At 42.2% G+C, this 20,522-nt stretch overlaps 10 protein-coding genes across 10 annotated transcripts; 6 read left to right on the forward strand and 4 right to left on the reverse strand.

Annotated features, from left to right (window-relative positions):
• Positions 1-703: 703 nt before the first annotated feature.
• Positions 704-3,121, forward strand: RIE1 (Rie1p; the record flags this gene model as incomplete). The annotated part of the gene is made up of 1 exon (XM_003682630.1): positions 704-3,121. One exon carries the CDS (start codon positions 704-706, stop codon positions 3,119-3,121), a length of 2,418 nt encoding a protein of 805 aa, XP_003682678.1.
• A 204-nt stretch (positions 3,122-3,325) lies between these two features.
• MGA1 (Mga1p) lies at positions 3,326-4,522 on the reverse strand (the record flags this gene model as incomplete). Its single annotated transcript, XM_003682631.1, has 1 exon — positions 3,326-4,522. The coding sequence occupies one exon, from the start codon at positions 4,520-4,522 to the stop codon at positions 3,326-3,328; it is 1,197 nt and encodes a 398-aa protein (XP_003682679.1).
• A 295-nt stretch (positions 4,523-4,817) lies between these two features.
• On the reverse strand, positions 4,818-5,603 carry TDEL0G01020 (6-phosphogluconolactonase; the record flags this gene model as incomplete). The annotated part of the gene is made up of 1 exon (XM_003682632.1): positions 4,818-5,603. One exon carries the CDS (start codon positions 5,601-5,603, stop codon positions 4,818-4,820), a length of 786 nt encoding a protein of 261 aa, XP_003682680.1.
• Positions 5,604-6,782: 1,179 nt separating this feature from the next.
• Positions 6,783-7,385, reverse strand: CPD1 (2',3'-cyclic-nucleotide 3'-phosphodiesterase; the record flags this gene model as incomplete). The annotated part of the gene is made up of 1 exon (XM_003682633.1): positions 6,783-7,385. The coding sequence occupies one exon, from the start codon at positions 7,383-7,385 to the stop codon at positions 6,783-6,785; it is 603 nt and encodes a 200-aa protein (XP_003682681.1).
• Positions 7,386-7,691: 306 nt separating this feature from the next.
• Positions 7,692-9,329, forward strand: BRF1 (transcription factor TFIIIB subunit BRF1; the record flags this gene model as incomplete). Its single annotated transcript, XM_003682634.1, has 1 exon — positions 7,692-9,329. The coding sequence occupies one exon, from the start codon at positions 7,692-7,694 to the stop codon at positions 9,327-9,329; it is 1,638 nt and encodes a 545-aa protein (XP_003682682.1).
• Positions 9,330-9,538: 209 nt separating this feature from the next.
• Positions 9,539-11,752, forward strand: SDA1 (Sda1p; the record flags this gene model as incomplete). Its single annotated transcript, XM_003682635.1, has 1 exon — positions 9,539-11,752. One exon carries the CDS (start codon positions 9,539-9,541, stop codon positions 11,750-11,752), a length of 2,214 nt encoding a protein of 737 aa, XP_003682683.1.
• Positions 11,753-12,528: 776 nt separating this feature from the next.
• On the forward strand, positions 12,529-13,803 carry LSC2 (succinate--CoA ligase (GDP-forming) subunit beta; the record flags this gene model as incomplete). The annotated part of the gene is made up of 1 exon (XM_003682636.1): positions 12,529-13,803. The coding sequence occupies one exon, from the start codon at positions 12,529-12,531 to the stop codon at positions 13,801-13,803; it is 1,275 nt and encodes a 424-aa protein (XP_003682684.1).
• A 19-nt stretch (positions 13,804-13,822) lies between these two features.
• Positions 13,823-14,263, reverse strand: MPC3 (mitochondrial pyruvate carrier; the record flags this gene model as incomplete). The annotated part of the gene is made up of 1 exon (XM_003682637.1): positions 13,823-14,263. One exon carries the CDS (start codon positions 14,261-14,263, stop codon positions 13,823-13,825), a length of 441 nt encoding a protein of 146 aa, XP_003682685.1.
• A 446-nt stretch (positions 14,264-14,709) lies between these two features.
• YAP1802 (Yap1802p) lies at positions 14,710-16,257 on the forward strand (the record flags this gene model as incomplete). Its single annotated transcript, XM_003682638.1, has 1 exon — positions 14,710-16,257. The coding sequence occupies one exon, from the start codon at positions 14,710-14,712 to the stop codon at positions 16,255-16,257; it is 1,548 nt and encodes a 515-aa protein (XP_003682686.1).
• Positions 16,258-16,748: 491 nt separating this feature from the next.
• PFK1 (6-phosphofructokinase subunit alpha) lies at positions 16,749-19,700 on the forward strand (the record flags this gene model as incomplete). Its single annotated transcript, XM_003682639.1, has 1 exon — positions 16,749-19,700. The coding sequence occupies one exon, from the start codon at positions 16,749-16,751 to the stop codon at positions 19,698-19,700; it is 2,952 nt and encodes a 983-aa protein (XP_003682687.1).
• Between the last annotated feature and the right edge of the window lie 822 nt (positions 19,701-20,522).

Consider the following 20,522-nt stretch of genomic DNA (forward strand, 5'->3'; position numbering starts at 1 on the left):
TAAGACAGCTAATAACCTTCTTAGGTCTCTAATGCCCGCGGAACATACCTCCGGTAGTTTCTGCGTAATAAGTGAGGGCTCCGCATATTTTGATTTCACCCTGGCAATACGGTTGTAAAAAGCGCATTGCAGAAAGTATGGGTTATGCTAAAGTCTAATCGTCTCATTGGCTAAAGAGGAAAAGGCATGCGGTTAGATCGAACGGACTATGGGCAGACAATTAAGTGATGTGTTGGCATAGATTTTTCGCCGACATGTTCGGGGCGAGGGGGGGCTGGAGTTGCGGCTATTCTAGCTAACTGCGAGACTATTCGCCGCGCAGGTTTGGCATGATGTTCTGCAGTGTTGTCGTTTCCGCCCGCACGGCATATCTCCGTAGTCGGGAGAGGACTTTGAGATTTTCGGTTCAAGTCATCGAAGAGGTAAGGATGATATTAAATAAGCAGATCGTATACTGGAGTGACTTTATTTTGAATGAGATAGGAATTTAAGAGAGAGGAATTGAGTGAGAGAGCGAGCCGCGTCTCTTCTGCGCTCAACTTGAACTTTCTAGCATATATTGCGATTTTTGGAGTTGAACATCCTTTAACTTTTGTGCATTGTGTGCTATTGTTCTTTGGAAAGAACTTGAAAGTATAAAGAGTTACTAGAAGGCATCAACTGCTCAGGTGCAAGGGCTGAGCCTACATGATATTAAGTTACGATGACTGGAATTGCATCTGACAAGACACAAAGCGCCAACGATAGTAGTGATGAAAAAGACAAATCCCAAAACCAACCGGTCTATACTTCTTCGAGCACCTGCTCGAGCCCAGACTCTTCGGGGATGTCAGTGACTGGCTCACTTGGGGCAGAACTTTCGCAAGTTAGCCTTTCGTGCTCTCCGGCCAACTTGCAACTCGAGCAGCTCGCAAATACGAACCTGTTATTAATAAGGACAAAGTTTAATAAGGAAGCAGGGGAGCATTCGATTGAGAGTTTGATTGCAGAAATTGAATCGATAGCTCATCACTACAATGGATCCCTTGTTAGTGCGGCTAATATTGAGCAATATGATCACCTGCCGGATGGCAAGAGATTGAAAATACTGGAGGAGAACAAAGATATCTACATTTTTGAGAATGGTAATACAGAGTACGCTCACTCTTATGAAGGAGAAGAGCCCAAGCATGGCAACGATTGGAAGTACGACAAAGTGATCGGGATTCAATTCAAGCGCTCGAATGCTATGAAATCTGCGTCTGGCAAGCTAGAACAGTTATTTAAGAGCCGGGCACAGCAAATCGCACAATGGTCAATAAGTACCAATGAGCATGCTCTTGCACAGCCTGGAAATTTGTACATCAAAGGTGTGCCAAAGGATATGTCCATGGATCAAGTGGTGCCTATGTTCTCCAAATTTGGGCCCATATCCTCATTCAAATTGATACGAGATAGCGTCACCGGGAAGTCACTAGGATACGGTTTTATTTCGTACCCGCTCGGTTCCCATGCATCAAAATGCATCGCTGAGCTTAATGGTAAAACTATGGGATCTAGCACTTTATTCATCAACTTTCATATTGAGAGGAAGGAAAGAGAGCGTATTTATCGAGATAGCATCAAAGAGAGTAACGATGATGAGAAATTTAAAGGTATTTTCGTCGGAAATCTTCCTCTTTCCAAGTCGTCTGAAGAAAATCTATCACCATCTGATGTTATTCAATTATTCAAAGACAAGTTGAGTCCCTTCTTCTCAGACCTTGCTATAGTATCATATTATTTCCCGAAGAAATCCATCAAAGAGGATGCCCATTTTGAGGGAGATAAAGCCGAAAATGGGACGGACAAAAGAGAAAATGAAGATGTGAGTTCACCTAAGGATGATGTTATATCGAGTGACAGCGTCTCAACGACTCTTTCTCAAAGCGACGATTGCTTAATGAAGAATTATGGATTCATCAAGTTTAAGCACCACCTCCAAGCCTTGAAGGCGATTGAGATCTTCAATGACTATACGTGGTTTGGAAGTAATTTGATCGTCAACAAAGCCGTTCAAAGTAAGTCACAAACCTGGCATCAAAGGAAAACTGGAGGGCCGTCAACAATGAATAATAGGTCTGAGAACCGGTACCATGGTCCACACAATCCATACGGGTACTTTGGAGGTCATGGCAATGTTTATTTCCCTTACATGAACTCGCAGGGATCGATTTTAGCCGGCGACATTGGACCACAAGATCACGAAGTATCTTACCCTCTCAGCAGGCCAATGAGCACCGGATCATACGTTAGTTCATATCATTCGTTTGGAGCAATCCCTGGACAAGCGCCTCCATCTGGTCTTTTCGAAACACCTTCGCCAGGTAATTCTATATTTCCGTTAGGCTCCTACGGCATGATGCCTTCAAATGTACCGTTTGGTTTACCATTACCGACTCGCGATCAACAAGAATCAAACTTGTATGTAAAACACCTGCCGTTATCTTGGAAGGATGACGATTTGAAAGAGTTTTATCGAGAATATGGAGAGATCATCAGTGCTAAAATAATAACAGTAGGAGGAAGCAAGAGTAAAAGTCAAACCAGTCAAGCATCAGACGAAGTCGAGGGTGAAGATCCAAAAAGTTTGGGAACTTCACGCGGATATGGCTTCGTGTGTTTCAAGAACCCACTGGATGCGTCGCGTGCCATATTAGGCACAGACGGATACCATTTAACAGAGACCCATATTCTACATGTCTCTTTTGCACAAAAGAGAGCCAAATCGAATCAAGGCAATGTAAAGAATTCAAATTCTCCGTCGGATTACGATCCCTTACTTGAAAGCCCTTTTTTCCACACAAGATCGCTTTCAAGAAGAGCGTCTTTCAATGATCACCCAAGAGGCCAGTATAGCATGAAATACTTCAATCCCATGAGGCATCCGAGAAGTCCCGCAGCAGGTAGTTTCCCCAGCGGATTTGTGACTGGTGGTGCTCACAATTGGCAAGGTATCCCCATATTGCCATCGGGCCCGCCAGCGCTATCATCAGTCCCATTCGTGCCACCAAACCCTCCAACGATGTCAGAATCGGCTTACTCAGGTCCCGTTTTCAGCGGCAATGAAAGTGATTTTGAAGGTGCAGGAGAAAAGAATTAATCGCATGGCCATATTCCTGATATTTCGAGTAATTAATGCATTGTTTTTAATTGTTAGGCTCAAAAAAGTCACAAATGTAAGTTTTTCCTAGTTAACCGTTTTAATAAAAATTATTATTACACACTACATAATACAATATATTTTGAGGATGACTTGATCCTATCTTAATTTGGGTATCGTTGATGCAAGAAAGTTGTTGAATACTTACAGTGCTGTAAAATCCTTTGTACTGAGATTGATCTCTTCATGTTTATCCCCATCATTAGGTAATTTTGGCTTGAAATTCATTGCAGCTTCTGAAATCGGCGTAATGATCTTTGGATCGGGGAGATCATTGCTATTTATGTGACTTGGAGACGTTCCCGACGTTGACGGTCCAGCAAATGACGATTGTAAAGATCTTATACGAGACGAATTGTTCTCCGCAATAAGTTCATCCTTCAACCGTCTCAAGGTGATAATGTGTTCATCGTAGTTGGGTTTAATCTCAGAGCCACTATCGAACAAAGACGGTATGATATCTGCTACTTTCACCAAGGAGTTCCTCAAAATTTGCAAATTATTATCCAGCCTGTGATGATACTCTATCATCGAATATGATGTTACCGAACTGGTAGAAGAGAATGCTGAAGAGGACGGAGTGATATACGAATTTGTCAACACATTTCTCTGGACAGGAAGTGGGATGTTCGTCTGCGAGTTCAATGGAGAAGAAGTTCTATGAAAATGCAGCATAGGAACCGGTGTACACCCTTCAGACGGCACCTGCTTCGATCCCGGCCTCTGGATCAACTCCGGCGACGAGATCGTTCTCGATTTAGAGATTAAATGCTCCTGTCGATGAATATGTGGCAGTAGCGGTTGCTGATACTGAGGTCCTTGTTTGGCCAGGAGAGGCCCCGTTGCAGGAAGCAATGGTAGAGAAGCATAATGCCTACGATCTGCCAACGGAACAGCGGGCTCTTCATTACCCTTGGATCCCACATAATTCACACATACAGTTGACAGTACATTTTTCCTCCTACCGTCTTTTCCAACTCCCGTGCTTTTCCTCTGAATCTTCTTCAAAGACGCAAGATCAGCATCCTTTCTAAAATATCCCAACGGATGTGCGAAAAACCATCGGGTCGTAGCTCTATCCCCCTGCTCATCACTCCTGCCCTCACCCAAACCCTCCTGGGGGTTCGTGATCTTATGGAAACCGTACATATGCAACTGACGCACAAAGCTGCTCACATTCCCGTGCTTGAAATATCGTCTTAGCACATATTTACTAAAACCTCCATCGTGAGGTTTGAGAACAAACACCGAATCATCATCTTTAAACCAACTAATCCATTCTTGAAGCTGCGATTCCTGCAGAATCGCATAAAGTTGATGTATGAAAGTCTTTGGATGCATGCGCAACAACAAAGTAGATAAAAATAATCGGAAATTTCTCTCAGCTCATGTATCTGAAACCAACCACACCTTGGAAAGAGTCAATCAATTTAGTTCTAACCCATTAAGGTTGTATTCGATAAATAATCTTACTGATCGTGCATTTTTTTTTCAGATTATATGTATAAGATTAAAGTTTGGCACTATTTTCACTCCGCCTGAAAAAAACGTTATAAGCTCATCGCGGTCACGTGAAATAACAGATATAAGCTTAAATAGATGATTAAGAGGATCCAGAGACCGTTATGTAGACTGATCAGTTCTTAAAGACTGCGGTGGTATCTTTGACTGTGGCAAAAGCTGCTTCGTCGATGAACCAGCAGACTTTGTCACTGTAACGGGCATTGATTAATGCTGTAGGGAGCTGTTGGTCTTTATTGTCGAAGATAGACTGCATTATAGGTTGCTTCGAAGCTCCCTCTGCGACGAACGCAATGTTGCGGGCTTGAGAAATCACAGGGAAAGTGAAAGTTATACGGTCACTTGGTGGTTTTGGTGAATCGTGGCACCATGCGACCTTCTTTTGAGATTCTTCAATCAAATAACGGTGTTTCTCACCAGGGAATAAGGAGCAAGTGTGGCCGTCTGGTCCACAGCCTAGTAGAAGTAGGTCGAAACCTTTGGAAGGTAGTAAAGATTCGTACTCGGAGGCGATCTTTTCATTATGGTGGGATCCTTCGTTGACTAGGGTTTCGTTGATCGCATAAACAGTTGGACCAAGGTTTAGATGGTCTCCATGATGGGATAAGGGATCTAGAACAGCTTTTTTGAATGCACCGTAGTTGCTGTCTGCATCATCAAGGGGAACTAGTCTCTCATCGCAGAAATAAACGTGCCATTTGGCCCATTGGACCTTGGAAGCCAACTCCTTGTCATCAATAAGACACGCCTTCAGCACATTGACTAATGAACCACCACTAATTGCCACCGTGAATTGAGCCTTACTATCGTTCTGCAAGACTTTGTCTTGGCACTCGAGGATATATTTACCGACTTGATGAGCCAGGGATTGTTTCTCCGTGTATTTGTAGACTTTAACCATTGCAATTGAGTGTCCTAATGGCGATGAAGGGTTCGATGAAGTCTTCGAGTGTGATGTTTAAGTGTTCTATTAAGCTTAACCTTTAGGAAAGCGATAAAGGCAGCGGTCACGTGGAAGGCTAGTGTCAAGACCGATAGATTGGTTAAAGGTTAATTGAGGTTAGATGGAGTTGGGAGAAGTCTCCAGGTTTACTATATCAATTTCTGGCTTTTTATAGAGTGTCTTGTGATTATTTTAGGGTTTCAGAGAGTTGCTTTGTGGTTTTGTCTTTAACAATGGTTAGCATCGATTGAATTATATTATGCTTTGACTTCACGATTCAGATACTTCGCATAGAAAATGGGTCGTTATACTAATAGGAATCTATGTTATATACCGCTCAAGACGTTGATCGATTGGTGAATCATTTAAGTTTAATATTTATCAGCAGTCACATAAAATAAATGCAATATCAAGACCACCCTAGAGGTCTTCAGCTCCACACTAATCAGCTGAAAAGAAGACCTGCCAATCTATGAATATATATATATATACGATTTGAGAAGTACTTGGTTTTATCAATAGTATATCTCGATGAATGAAATATTACAAAAAGTATGACAAAGCCAAAAAGGGTTAAACGACGCTTTGTTATTAGCATATTAACTACATCTATCAGTACTTTAGTAATGATTCAATAATGATTTACTATATCTTTCAAAATTCCGAGGAGTAGAAAGAATGGTAAAATTGGTGTTTGCTTCAGAGTTTCTACCAATATCCGGACTTTATATTTGACCAAAGTCTAACGTAATTGCAACTCTACCATTTGTTCTTCAATCGAATACAGAATTTTTGACCAATGTTTCACACCCAGCTAACGTCTGTTTAATACCAAGCAGCATGATCAGCTACATCACAATAAATTATAGAATTAAGCTCCTGTAATTGCCAGTTTCGAGAGTTCAGTTGTAAAATACAGTATTTCTTAAAAACAGACTGTGAATAAGATTTACATTTGTCTTCCTTCCTCTGACTATGCAGGCAATTCCTAATCACTGTTCGTAATATTATTTATGTATCGATTTACGCAGAATTTGCAACGCAACTAACAACTTGCAGGCATCACCAGCAAACTGCTCACTCATACGTCGGCTCTTCCCAATACCTGCCATTGATCAACTGGTCCTTCACATCTTACTACTTTGAAAGTACCCGGCAGCCCCAACTACACGCCGGCACTCCATAAAAATTCCACCGAAGTTGATAATCACTACCGCGCTCTACACCATCCATCTGTACATCCAATGCATCCTCGATCCTTTGTTGAATCACTCTCAGAAACGCTTGACTTATAGGATAGGTATCCGAGTACAACAACGACAAATGTGGACGAAACTCATCCCGTACCCACGTAGCAGCCCTTTGTGACCTCGAAGACTCGTCCACTTCAACGTACAATTCCCTCATAATCTGTGCAATACTCACAAGGTACCTGTTATCGCTACAATCTAGCACAACCTTATTGAAGAACTTCTTACCGACACTACAGCTTCGAAACGACACCAAAGAGTCCCCATTTTTTACCAATGATGCTCTTATAGACTGCATAGCTGCTACACACGACGTTAAAATCCGATTGACATCATCCTCATCCTTACATACCAGATTATTCGTCACAGTAATATGCGGTTCAAACGTCGGTGAACTTGGGAAAACACTTTGTAAAGACACAATAAGTAGCTCTAACGTCTCGTAGGCCCCAGATCCGTATTGTGGACAGAACCACAGCGCTATAGTCATCTCGTCCTGTGTCTTTCCAATTACGGTTTTCTTATTCGAATGATCTCTAAAAGATGGTTAAGACATCGCTTTATAGAAAGAGCCTGGACAAGCGAAGAGCAGACCACTCAATGGCTTCTCCAGACTCATTAAACAATTCTGAAGATAAATTAATGGCCTTGAAGCTCATTTCGAGGGAGACAGCCTGGTCAGGTGACCACCTTTAAATTTCGTCTAGTTGAGTCAACTTCAAAATCACCAACCATCAAGCGATGATCAACACTTTAAGAGAGCTTGTCGACCGTTTTGGCAGCTTAGGAGTCCATAATGCCTGTGTGTAAGGCTTGTAAAGGCACAGAGTTTGAGAGAGACTTGTCGAATGCAAATAATGACCTTGTTTGTAAGAACTGTGGTGTGGTCTCCGAGGATAATCCGATCGTGTCTGAAGTGACTTTTGGAGAGACAAGTGGTGGTGCAGCTGTTGTTCAAGGTTCTTTCATTGGTGCAGGACAGACTCATGCTTCGTTTGGGTCTCATGGTGGTTCGAGTGCTTTAGAGTCGCGAGAAGCTACATTGAATAACGCTAGAAGAAAGCTTAGAGCCGTTTCTCACGCGTTAAACATCCCCGAGTATATCACCGATGCCGCATTCCAATGGTATAAGCTAGCACTGGCGAATAATTTTGTTCAGGGACGTAGATCACAGAATGTTATTGCTGCGTGTCTTTACGTGGCGTGTCGTAAGGAGAAAACACACCATATGCTAATTGATTTCTCTTCGAGGTTGCAAGTTGGAGTTTATTCGATTGGTGCGACTTTTTTGAAGATGGTTAAGCGCTTACACATTACCAAATTGCCCTTGGCAGACCCTTCATTGTTTATTCAACATTTCGCAGAGAAATTGGACTTGGGTGATAAGAAAATTAAGGTTGTTAGAGACGCTGTGAAACTGGCACAACGAATGTCGCGTGATTGGATGTATGAGGGCCGGAGACCCGCGGGGATCGCAGGTGCCTGTATTTTACTAGCGTGTCGGATGAACAACTTGAGAAGAACGCACTCTGAGATTGTCGCTGTATCACACGTTGCAGAGGAAACCATTCAGGAGCGGTTGAACGAATTTAAGGGCACCAAAGCTGGTAAACTTTCGATCAATGAGTTTAGAAACGATGAGACTACAGAGCCTGGAGCTCAACCACCATCGTTCACAAGAAACAGGATTAATGAGAAGAAGCTAAAGAGGAAACTCGGGAATAATGATGTCAATGAGACCAGTGAAGAAGCGCTCAATCGGAATCCCATTCTCACCCAGATTTTGGGAGAACAAGGACTTTCATCAAAAGAAGTGCTCTACTATCTAAAACAGTTCTCCCAACGACGGGAACAAGTAATACAGGGTATGAAAAGTACACACGGGATCGACGACGCACATGTTCACGGCGAGAAAAAGCTTAACGACGAAATAGACGGGTATTCGTTAGAGACAGACCCGTACAGGCCCCGAAACTTGCACCTGCTCCCAACCACAGAGTCACTACTATCGAAAGTGGTAGACGATCCCGAGAATCTCGAAGATGCTGACGACGAAGAGCTAGAAGCTCTGCTCCTAGATGACGAAGCATCTAAAATGAAAGAGAGGATATGGATTGGGATCAACGGGGACTACTTGCTGGAACAGGAGAGTAAACGGCTCAAGATGGAGGCAGATGCAGCCACAGGAAACACTTCTGGAAAGAGAAGACGTCCCAACAGGCGCAAAAAGAAGCCCACTGATATAGATGCCGCTGGGGCGGCCAGCATGATGTCTGAACTCAAGGATGAGTCCGGCCTACAAGCTGCTTTGAAAGCTGCTGAAGAGAGCGGTGATTTTACAGCTGCCGATAGCGTCAAAACATGCTACAAAAAGCCAGTTTTTCGAAGAAAATCAACTACGATGCAGTTGATGGTCTATTCAAGTGAATTATAACCACAACTGCAGTACTATATTCCAAGTTCTAAACTAGAATCGCTGGTTAGAAGCATATTATCATCACTTTGTACGCCCGCATCATCAAATTTTTCAGTATCAGCAGCTCATCGCATCTCATCGCATCTCATCGTAGAAGTTCAAGACGACTTAAAGACTGCTAGATTTTGTTTCGTGGTCTTTCCTGTGGTCAGAATACTGTAATCAAAATGGCCAGGAGAGGAAGAGCGGCAATTTTGCCCACAAACATTATATTGTTGCAAAATTTGGTCAAACGTGATCCGGAATCTTACCATGAAGAGTTTTTACAGCAGTATGCGCATTATGAGTCCTTGAGGGATATCTTTATGTTGCAAGGGTTGGCAGGGTCTGATAACGCTGGAGGTGCCGGAGATTCGAACGGTTCTTCTGGGAGTGGTACAAGTGGGTCCACTAGTCAACTGATGGAACTGATTGGGTTTGTTTCTCAGGTGTGTTTCTGTTTTCCAAAAGAGACTGCCAATTTCCCAAACGAGCTGAAGCAGCTCGTTCTTGAACACCATAAATCTCTGCCGTTTGAACTGAAGGAAAAGATAATCTCTTCGTTGATGATGTTGAGAAACAAGGGTGTTATCAGTGCAGAACAACTAATTCAGACCATGTTCCCCCTGTTGATTGCATATTCGTCGCAAGGAAATGCGCTTACGGTGAATTCTCATGCGCGTGAATTGAGACAGATGATTTACAAGAATTTGATCTCCTTGCTAAAGAGCTGTAACACGGGTTCTAAGAACCAAAAATTGAACAGATCTACGCAAGCCGTTTGTTTCAATCTCTTGGAGCAACCGGACTCTCAGGGTATCTGGGCTGCAAAGTTGACAAGAGAGCTATGGAGACGTGGTATATGGGATGACTCCAGAACTGTCGAGATTATGACTCAGGCTACGCTGCATGGCGACGTTAAGATTGCCATTTCCGGTGTTATGTTCTTCTTGGACGCCGATAAGGAACGTGAAGCCAATTTTGAAGATAACTCCGAGGATGAGGATGGATTTGACCTGGATGCTTTGAAGCACAAGATGCAAGTCAACAAGAAAACTGGTAGACGTGGTAAGAAGTTAGAAACTGCCATTAAGACCTACAAGAAGAAAAGCAATGGATCAGCACAGGATAACGGGTTCTTGAATTTCAGTGCCATCCATCTTTTGAGAGATCCTCAGGGTTTCGCCGAAAGGCTCTTTAATCAACATTTGTCTGGCAAAAATAACAACAGGTTTGATTTGGATCAAAAAATCTCCCTAATGCAGTTGATTTCTAGAATGGTTGGTACCCATAAATTGATGGTCCTAGGATTGTACACTTATTTCCTCAAATACCTAACGCCAAAGCAAAGAGATGTTACCAAGATCATGTCTGCATGTGCGCAGGCTTGTCATGAAATGGTTCCGCCGGAGAATTTGCAAGTCATGGTTCGTAAAATTGCCGATGAGTTCGTGTCTGACGGTGTCGCCTCCGAAGTTGCCGCCGCTGGTTTAAACACAATCAAGGAGATTTGTTCCCGTGCACCTTTGGCAATTGACGACACGTTACTGCAAGACCTTACTGAGTACAAGACTTCCAAGGCCAAGGGTGTTAACATGGCTGCCAAATCGTTAGTGACATTGTACCGTGAAATAGCACCAGAGATGTTGAAGAAAAAAGACCGTGGTAAGACGGCTGCTATGGGATTGCAAGAAGCCAAGCGTGAAGGCAAGGATTTGAAGAGTAGAAGACCACAATTTGGTGTGGAAACCGGTAACGTCGAAGGAATTGCTGGTATTGAACTATTGGCTAAATGGAAGAACGAAAATGGGAATGGCAACGAGGACGATGAAGCTAACTGGGAAGTTGATGAAGAAGGGGCATCTGAGGAAGACGTTGAAGGCGATTGGGTTACAATGGACAGTGATAAGGAATATGATGTGGACATGAGCGATAGTGACAAGGACTCTGACCTCGACCTCAGCGACAAAGAGGAAGAAACCAAGCTGGATCCAGAGACAGCGTTCCGTGAGTTAGCATCTACTCGTGTGCTTACCCCAGCAGATTTCGCCAAGTTGAACGAGCTACGTACCGAGGAAGGTGTGGCCAAATTGATGGGTATAAAGAAGAACGAAGAGCTTGTCGATTCGACGACGCTGGTCGGTCCCGTCAAGTACAAGCAAACTCGGGAGGAGCGTATTCAGAAGATCGTGGAAGGTCGTGAAGGCCGTGAGAAGTATGGTAGCCGAAAGGGGAACCGTGACAAGGCTCACTCAACTACGAATAGAGAGAAGGCTAGAAAGAAGAATTTCGTCATGATGATTCATAAGCGTTCCGTGCAAGGCAAGCAGAAGATGTCGCTGCGGGATAAGCAGAAAGTGCTGCGTCAACACATCACTAAGCAAAAGAAGAAGGGCCATTAGCGGTAGATAATGTACATTAATTGATATAACGGGCAAATACATCGCAAATTATACATTCAGGAGCCGTTTAGATGCAGATACGTAAGATGTCGCGAAAGAATTCGAAAGCACTCCTGTTGATCGGTCCTCCGTTTTATTTCAGCACTACTATAGTAGTTTCAGGGAAATGTGATTTTTAGGCCAGTTGGTAAACGTCCCGTATTTAACAGTGGAAATTAACCCCATGCGTTTTCTTTCTCACATTGACTATTGCTTATTTAAATAACGAATAGTCTCATATGAATAAAAGTCGTTCATATCAATGAAATTGGTTCTTTTAAAAGTGCTCATAGCTCTACTACATAATTTTGTAATTGTTCTAGATACTACAGTATGATATGTGATCAGAAGAATAAAATATCATAACAATGTTATTTTAAGTACACATATCTGAGTTTAAATAAAACGATATCACATAACACCGGCTAGATTAATGATCTAATTACCGTTTTTTCTCAAAAAAATTTGGTAGCAGTCCAATTTGACCCCATAATACTTTAAACACTCATTACCACTGGTATATACGACTGCAATTACCAATCAATCAATCTTTAGTTCTCAATAGCTTATTACTGTCACTGCCTTGTCCGGAGCATCCCTGCCTGTTCGGACACTTTTCATGATTTCTGGAGAACTGGGGAGAGGAGAAACCATATAAATACCCCAGGTTCCATCAAAACAAACACTCTCGATCGGAATACTGTCAATTGGAGCCATTGAGTTTGTTTATTTGCAATATGTTGTCTGCTGGTTCCTTGTTTAGCAAGCGTTGTGGGTTAAGAGCGGTTCAACAGGTTAGAAACCTTTCTATTCATGAATTTCGCTCTGCACAGTTGTTGAGAGATTATGGGATTGGCACTCCCAGTGGTGAAGCTGCCAAGACTGCCGATGAGGCCTTTAGAATTGCTCAGCAATTGGGTAAGAAAGACTTAGTGGTGAAAGCCCAGGCTTTGACTGGTGGTAGAGGTAAAGGACATTTTGATACCGGGTTTAAGAGTGGTGTTCATATGTGTAAAACTCCCGAGCAGGCTCGTGAATTGGCAGGTGAAATGTTGCAACATAAATTAATTACCAAGCAGAGTGGTGCCAAGGGTAAATTGGTTAGTGCAGTTTACCTTGTTGAACGTGTCGATGCAAAGCATGAAGCTTATCTGTCGATCCTATTAGACCGTAAGAGTAAGAAGCCATTGATCATCTGCTCTAGTGAAGGTGGTATGAACATCGAGGAAGTCGCTGAAAAGAACCCTGATGCGATTAAAAAATTTTATATTACTCCATCCGAGGGAATCACTGATGAGACTTGCAAAGCCATTAGTGAAAACTTGGGTTTTAGCAAAGAAGCTCAGCCAGAAGCTGCAGATGCAGTGAGAAAACTGTACAAGATTTTCTCCGAGAGAGATGCTACTCAGATCGAGATAAACCCCTTCAGTGAAGTCGCCAATAATAAGGACCACAAGGTTATGTGTATGGATGCCAAGTTTGGGTTTGATAGCAACGCGTCTTTCAAACAAGAAGGTATCTGGAAATGGAGAGACTTGTCGCAAGAAGATCCAGACGAAGTTGTTGCCCAGGAATACAACTTGAATTTTGTCAAACTACAAGGTAACATTGGTTGTCTTGTCAACGGTGCGGGCCTCGCAATGGCCACAATGGATGTGATTAAGCTTCACGGTGGAGATCCAGCCAATTTCTTGGACTGTGGTGGAGGTGCAACCCCTGAAACCATCAAGAAGGCTTTCGAATTAATTTTGTCGAATAAGAGTGTTGATGCAATCTTTGTGAACATCTTTGGCGGGATCGTTCGTTGCGACTACGTGGCACAAGGTCTTGTCCAAGCAGCTAAAGAGCTAGGGGTCAGTGTACCAATCGTTGCACGTCTACAAGGTACAAAATTGGATGAAGGCCAAGAGATCATTCGTAACTGTGGCCTCAAGATTCATTCATTCGATGAATTGGACCCAGCCGCCAAAAAAGCTGTCGAATTGGCCCAAGCACATCATTCAAAAGTGTAATTTATTCCTAGCTAAATACTTAATGCTTATATTCGTTTGCATTACCAGAATGCAAAACAACTTTCTTACTGTCCGAAGAAACTGCAGCCGTCGAAGGCTGTTTGACTGAATTTTCACCGTTGAAAATATACCTTACCACATCCCCAGCATTATCACCATTCCGTATCCTATAGTTGATAATTCTAGAGATATGATAGCCTGCTGTACAGCCCAGGAAGAAGTTCACAGAAGCTAGTAAATAATTTTTTGGTTTGATCACAAAGGACCACCTCGTCCATATCAAAGCGGTAGCTAATAAAGAAAGGTTTTGAGCACCAGAGACTTTTTCCACTGGTCTTTTGATATCACTTAGACCAGCAAGCACTAAGGACCATTTTAAAGTTGGAGCCCAAAAATGAACTGTCTTTGGGCCTGTTTCACTGTTCCAAAACCTTCTAAAAGCAAAATTTAATGCTGACATTTTTAATTGATTATACTATTGATAGTTTTCGATTGAAGAAATCTTGACAGACAGGGTCTGAATGGGTTCTATGCTTATTATATATATATATACATTGTAGTTATGGGAATCACCGTGAGTGTACCTCATCGTATGTTGCTGGGAGTGAAAAAAAAAATCAGTCATGCGGTTTTCAAAAAAAGAAACAAGCTTGGCGGGCAGGCGGGCGGGGAGGGCGCAGGTTCGATTCTCAAGAGCGGATTTTAATATTGGTCCTGTGTTCGATTCTCCATGGAAGCATATATATCTTTTCTCGAATTACGCGGGTTCGATTCCTTTGAGATGCATTTTAAAACATTCCGTAGTATTTGACCCTCGTTGGAATAGGAGACAAAGGCTCCCACTATATAGAATTAAGTGTTAACAGTTATACAACTGGTTTATAGTGCCTTGACACTCAATTGAGTATGACTACTTATATGAAATTGGTCAAGGGGGCCACCAAGATTAAGATGGCTCCTCCCAAGCCGAAATACATCGAGCCAATCCTGCTTGGGACAACAGACCCAGCAGAGTTTCGTGAAATAGTGCGGGCTCTGGATACTAGAATCTCAGATACAGCTTGGACTATCGTTTACAAATCCTTAATTGTTGTACATTTGATGTTTCGTGATGGGGATCGTAATGTGGCGATTAGATACTACTCGGACCATCTTTCTTTCTTCCAATTAAGTGAAATAACCAAATCTGCAAAATGGGCTTCCGGTGATATTCGAGCGCTGGAGAGGTACAATCAGTACTTGAGGACTCGTTGTAAAGAGTATGCCAACACTGGGATCGATTACGTGCGTGATGGTTATTCTTCTTTAAAATCTGTACAGGGGAAAGGTATTCGTACGGCGCTCGACCATGTGGAGTCACTAGAGTTGCAAATTGAATCACTTATTAGAAATCGGTATTCACAATTTGATCTAAGTAACAGTTTGCTGTTGTGTGCGTTTAAATTACTTGTGCAAGACCTGCTAGCGCTTTACAACTGTCTCAATGAAGGTATCATTACTTTGCTCGAAGCCTTCTTTGAACTATCACATCGGGATGCAGAGAGGACTCTCGAGTTGTACAAGACGTTTGTTGATTTGACTGAAGATGTGGTCAAATATTTAAAATCGGGGAAAGCCGTTGGTATGAAGATCCCCGTAATCAAGCATATTACTACGAAATTGATAAGATCGCTAGAAGAACATCTACGTGATGATCAAAAGAATCACAGTACTTTTAGCAACGAATCCAAGGATGCCGCCCAGTCAAATGCATCGCTCGCACAGAAGAAACTGGAACAGATAAGAAAACAAAAACAATTGCTCGAGCAACAATTGCAAAATCAACAATTACTCGTATCGCCATCAGTGCCACAACAACCTTACAACCCATTCGGTCAGCAACAGGATACTTTCACATTCGAACAGCAGGTACCGCAACCAACCGGCAATCCTTTCCTCACCATGAATGACTTACCACAGCAACAAACCGGTTTTTACTCGGCGAACCAAATCACACCGGCCTTTACGGGTGCCGGATTCGGCGGATACTCCAACGAACAACTGCATCCATCACAGACAGGCTCTAATAACCCATTCTCCTTGGAGCCAGCTGCCACAGGGAATCTACTATTACAAAATCCGTTCACGCAGCCGACTTTCCAACCTGTCCAGGAACAACATACTCAAGTAAATCCATTCCAGCAATCACAGCTAATGTCAGCCCAAACAGCACCTAACTTGATGCAACAAAACTACGATACAACGGGCTACAATCAACAACAAAATACGGGCTACAATCCATTTCAACTGCAACAGCAGCAATTGCAACAACAACAACTGCAACAACAACAACTGCAACAACAACAACTACAACAACTGCAACAATTGCAGCAACAACAACAACAACAACAACAACAACAATTGCAACAGCAGCAGCAAATGTACAATCAAAATCCTAATCTAATTGATATATGAGTTGTAATGTATAAATAATCATCATTCAAGATCAAGAATTAAAGAACCAATATATTCAATAGCTAGCTGATATTCTTGTATAAGAAACTACTCGTCATGATAGCGCCGCTTGGTATTGCATCACGTGATTGGGTTCCACTATTTTATCTCGGCTTCCACTAAACTCTCGGAAAAATTTAGTGGAAGCCCGCAACTGGTCTCTTCAATGTACAATAATCACCTAACCATCAGTTCATAACGCAACGTAACGACCATACTCAATAATCAGTAATGGTTGTAATCACAGCATCTTTCCCGAGTCCTGCACATCCCAGGATTCACCAATAATCACCACATTTTACTACATTTTAGAAAGGAAAACCTTCTGAACTGGAACGAATTTGTTCGATCTCTAAATAAAAGGAAAATAGCGAATTGGAACTGTCATTCCTTTAAAAGACTCTTTACCGTGAATTCTTTCATATAATTTTTACACTAAAGTTGCTGAAGATATGGTGGCTCTTCAAGAAGCATGCTACGGTGTAGCATTTGCATCAGTGACTACAAATGATGAAAACAAATTCAGGGACTGTATTCAATTTTACCACTCTCTAGGTTTCGCTACCGTCAAGGATTTTAATAAATTCAAACATGGTGAAAATTTGATTCTATCTTCTGGTACTTCTCAAGATTCTTTGAAGGAAGCATGGTTGGAAGCATTCAAATTGAGTGAAATGGATGAAAGTGGATTTCGTATCCCACAACAAGAGGCTAAGAACAAGCACCAAAGTGGTGGTGCTTTGATTAAGATTCGTCTTGTCATGCATGAACCAATTAAAGATACAAATAAGGACGCTTGTATAGTGACTTATTTCACCACTGAGTTGGGCAAGGTGATTGAAAGATTTCCAAATGCTGAAAAAGTTTCCGATGATTTGGTCCTTATCAAGGACCCATTGGGCAACAAGATTGGTTTCTCTCCATTGGCTTCTCCATTGGACGAGGAACCAACTGCTAGGGACTTCTTCCTAGATGATAGCGCAACAGAAGCAGGTTCCACAGTTCAGAGTGCCAATGCAGAGATCTTGAGACAAACTTTGAGCGGTCAGAAGAAGAAGAAGATTGCTGTTATGACTTCTGGTGGTGATTCTCCAGGTATGAACGCTGCTGTGCGTGCTGTGGTTCGTACTGGTATTCACTTTGGTTGTGATGTGTTCGCTGTTTACGAAGGTTACGAAGGTCTGTTGAAAGGTGGTAACTATTTGAGAAAGATGGAATGGGAAGATGTCAGAGGTTGGTTGAGTGAAGGTGGTACTTTGATCGGTACTGCTCGTTGTATGGAGTTCAAAGAACGTTGGGGTCGTAAACAGGCTGCTGGTAACTTGATCTCTCAAGGTATTGATGCTTTGATCGTTTGTGGTGGTGATGGTTCACTAACAGGTGCTGATTTGTTCAGACACGAATGGCCATCCTTGGTTGAAGAATTGGTGAAGGATGGTAAGTTCACTAAAGAACAAGTTGAACCATACAAAAACTTGACCATGGTCGGTCTTGTTGGTTCTATCGATAACGATATGGCAGGTACTGATTCTACCATTGGTGCTTACTCTGCTTTGGAGAGAATTTGTGAAATGGTTGATTACATTGATGAAACTGCCAAATCTCACTCTCGTGCTTTCGTTGTTGAAGTTATGGGTAGACACTGTGGTTGGTTAGCTTTGATGGCCGGTATTGCTACTGGTGCTGACTACATCTTTATCCCAGAGAGAGCTGTTCCTCACGGTAAATGGCAAGATGAGTTGAAGGAAGTTTGTCAAAGACACAGAAACAAGGGTAGAAGAAACAACACTGTGATTGTTGCTGAAGGTGCTTTGGATGATCTATTGAACCCTGTCACTACTGAGGATGTCAAGAACGTCTTGGTTGATTTGGGTCTAGATACCAAGGTCACCATCTTGGGTCACGTTCAAAGAGGTGGTACAGCTGTCGCTCACGACAGATGGTTAGCTACTTTGCAAGGTGTTGACTCCGTCAAGGCCGTTCTTGAAATGACTCCAAGCACTCCATCCCCATTGATTGGTATCTTGGAAAACAAGATCATCAGAAAGCCTTTGGTCGAGTCTGTTGAAGCAACTAAATCTGTGGCTACTGCCATTGCTAACAAGGATTTCGATGCTGCAATCTCTAAGAGAGACACCGAATTCATTGAACTATATGAGAACTTCTTGTCTACTACAGTCAAGGATGATGGTGCTGAATTGTTGCCAGAAGACCAAAGATTGAACATTGGTATTGTTCACGTTGGTGCTCCATCTGCTGCTTTGAACGCCGCTACTCGTGCAGCTACTTTGTACTGTATCTCTCATGGTCACAAGCCTTTTGCTATCTTGAATGGTTTCAGTGGTTTGATTCAAACCGGTCAAATGAAGGAATTGTCCTGGATTGATGTTGAGAACTGGCACAACCTGGGTGGTTCTGAAATCGGTACTAACAGATCTGTGGCTGCTGATGATATGGGTACCGTTGCATACTATTTCCAAAAAGCCAAATTGGATGGTTTGATTATCATCGGTGGTTTCGAAGGTTTCAACTCTTTGAAACAACTACGTGATAGCAGAAGCGAATACCCAATCTTCAACATCCCAATGGTGTTGATCCCATCCACTATCTCTAACAATGTCCCAGGTACTGAATACTCTCTTGGTGTCGACACCTGTTTGAACGCCTTGGTCAGGTACACAGACGAAATTAAGCAAAGTGCTTCCGCCACAAGAAGAAGAGTCTTCGTCGTGGAAGTTCAAGGTGGTCACTCTGGTTTCATTGCCTCCTTCACTGGTCTAATCACTGGTGCAGTCTCGGTATACACTCCAGAGGACAAGATCACTTTGTCTACTATCAGAGAAGACTTGGCTTTGCTAAAGGAGAACTTCCGTCACGACAAGGGTGAGAACCGTAACGGTAAGCTTGTGATCAGAAATGAACAAGCTTCTAGCGTTTACAGCACAGAATTGTTGGCCAACATTATTTCTGAATCGAGCAAGGACAGATTTGGTGTTAGAACCGCTATTCCAGGCCACGTCCAACAAGGTGGATTCCCAAGCTCTAAGGACCGTGTTGTCGCTTCTAGATTCGCTGTCAAGTGTGTTAAGTTCATTGAACAATGGAACAAGAAGAACAACATCCAACAGGACAAGGGCGCTGGTGATGAAAAAGTGCTAAGATTCAAGTTCGACATACACGGTAACAAGGTCTCTACCGTTGAGCATGAAGATGATTCTGCTGCTGTTATCTGTGTCAACGGTACTAACGTTTCTTTCAAGCCAATTGCTGACTTGTGGGAACACGAGACTAACGTTGCACTAAGAAAGGGTGAAGAAATTCACTGGTCAGAGTTTAGCAGAATCGGTGACATCTTATCCGGTAGATTAAAGCTAAGAGCCGAAGTGGAAGCCGCATCCAAATAAACGACACCTTGATGTGATGATGATTTAAGACGCCCAATTATACGTTTTTCAATTTGTACGATACACTGTTATAACTTTATATAGTTAAATTTTAACTTCAGAAACAGGAGACTTTGTATGGCATTTTCTAGATACAATTGAATGTTTAACTTCATTATTGTTTGGAAGTCACTACAATATAATTGGAGCTCTTTTCAAACTATCAAGTACATTAACAGGGATAATTTGCTATGGGTGGTAAGCTTAGAATAAATGTGGACAGAAGTAAAACAACTTACTCAAGGCTGTTGAAAGATTGTGCAACGGTGGACATTAACTAAAAGAAGATTACGGACCTTCAATTCTTGTCAAACATCATAGCGATTCTCACAAATCATGATATTTCATGGTAACCAAACGATCACAATGTCACAAAAATCCTGAATGTAAAATGAATATAGGCCAAATATACTTCACCGTGTATTTCTTTTAGCAAAAGCACTGATTGTAGTTATTGATAACGAAGAATATTCTCGGGTTAAGTCACTTGTGAGTACAATAATTCGATCAATCAATTTGGGTGAATTGCTTCTAACCTTATGATCGACTAGATCACCAGAAAAGTGAACAAGAACAAGAGCGTTCAATATCAATTAAAAAGACAAGACGGAATTATAAGACAGTTTAAACGAAACATACGGAAATGTTATTTTGCGAGGTATACTTGCCACTTTGATCCATTCTTCTACAGTAGTTTCAACCTCAAGCGTCAACCTTACTACGTAACGAACAGGTATCTGCGTAACCATTTACTCAGATTTCTAGATAATAAATTGAATGAAA

Source organism: Torulaspora delbrueckii, chromosome 7 (assembly GCF_000243375.1).
Source record: "Torulaspora delbrueckii CBS 1146 chromosome 7, complete genome".
Classification (NCBI taxonomy): domain Eukaryota; kingdom Fungi; phylum Ascomycota; class Saccharomycetes; order Saccharomycetales; family Saccharomycetaceae; genus Torulaspora; species Torulaspora delbrueckii.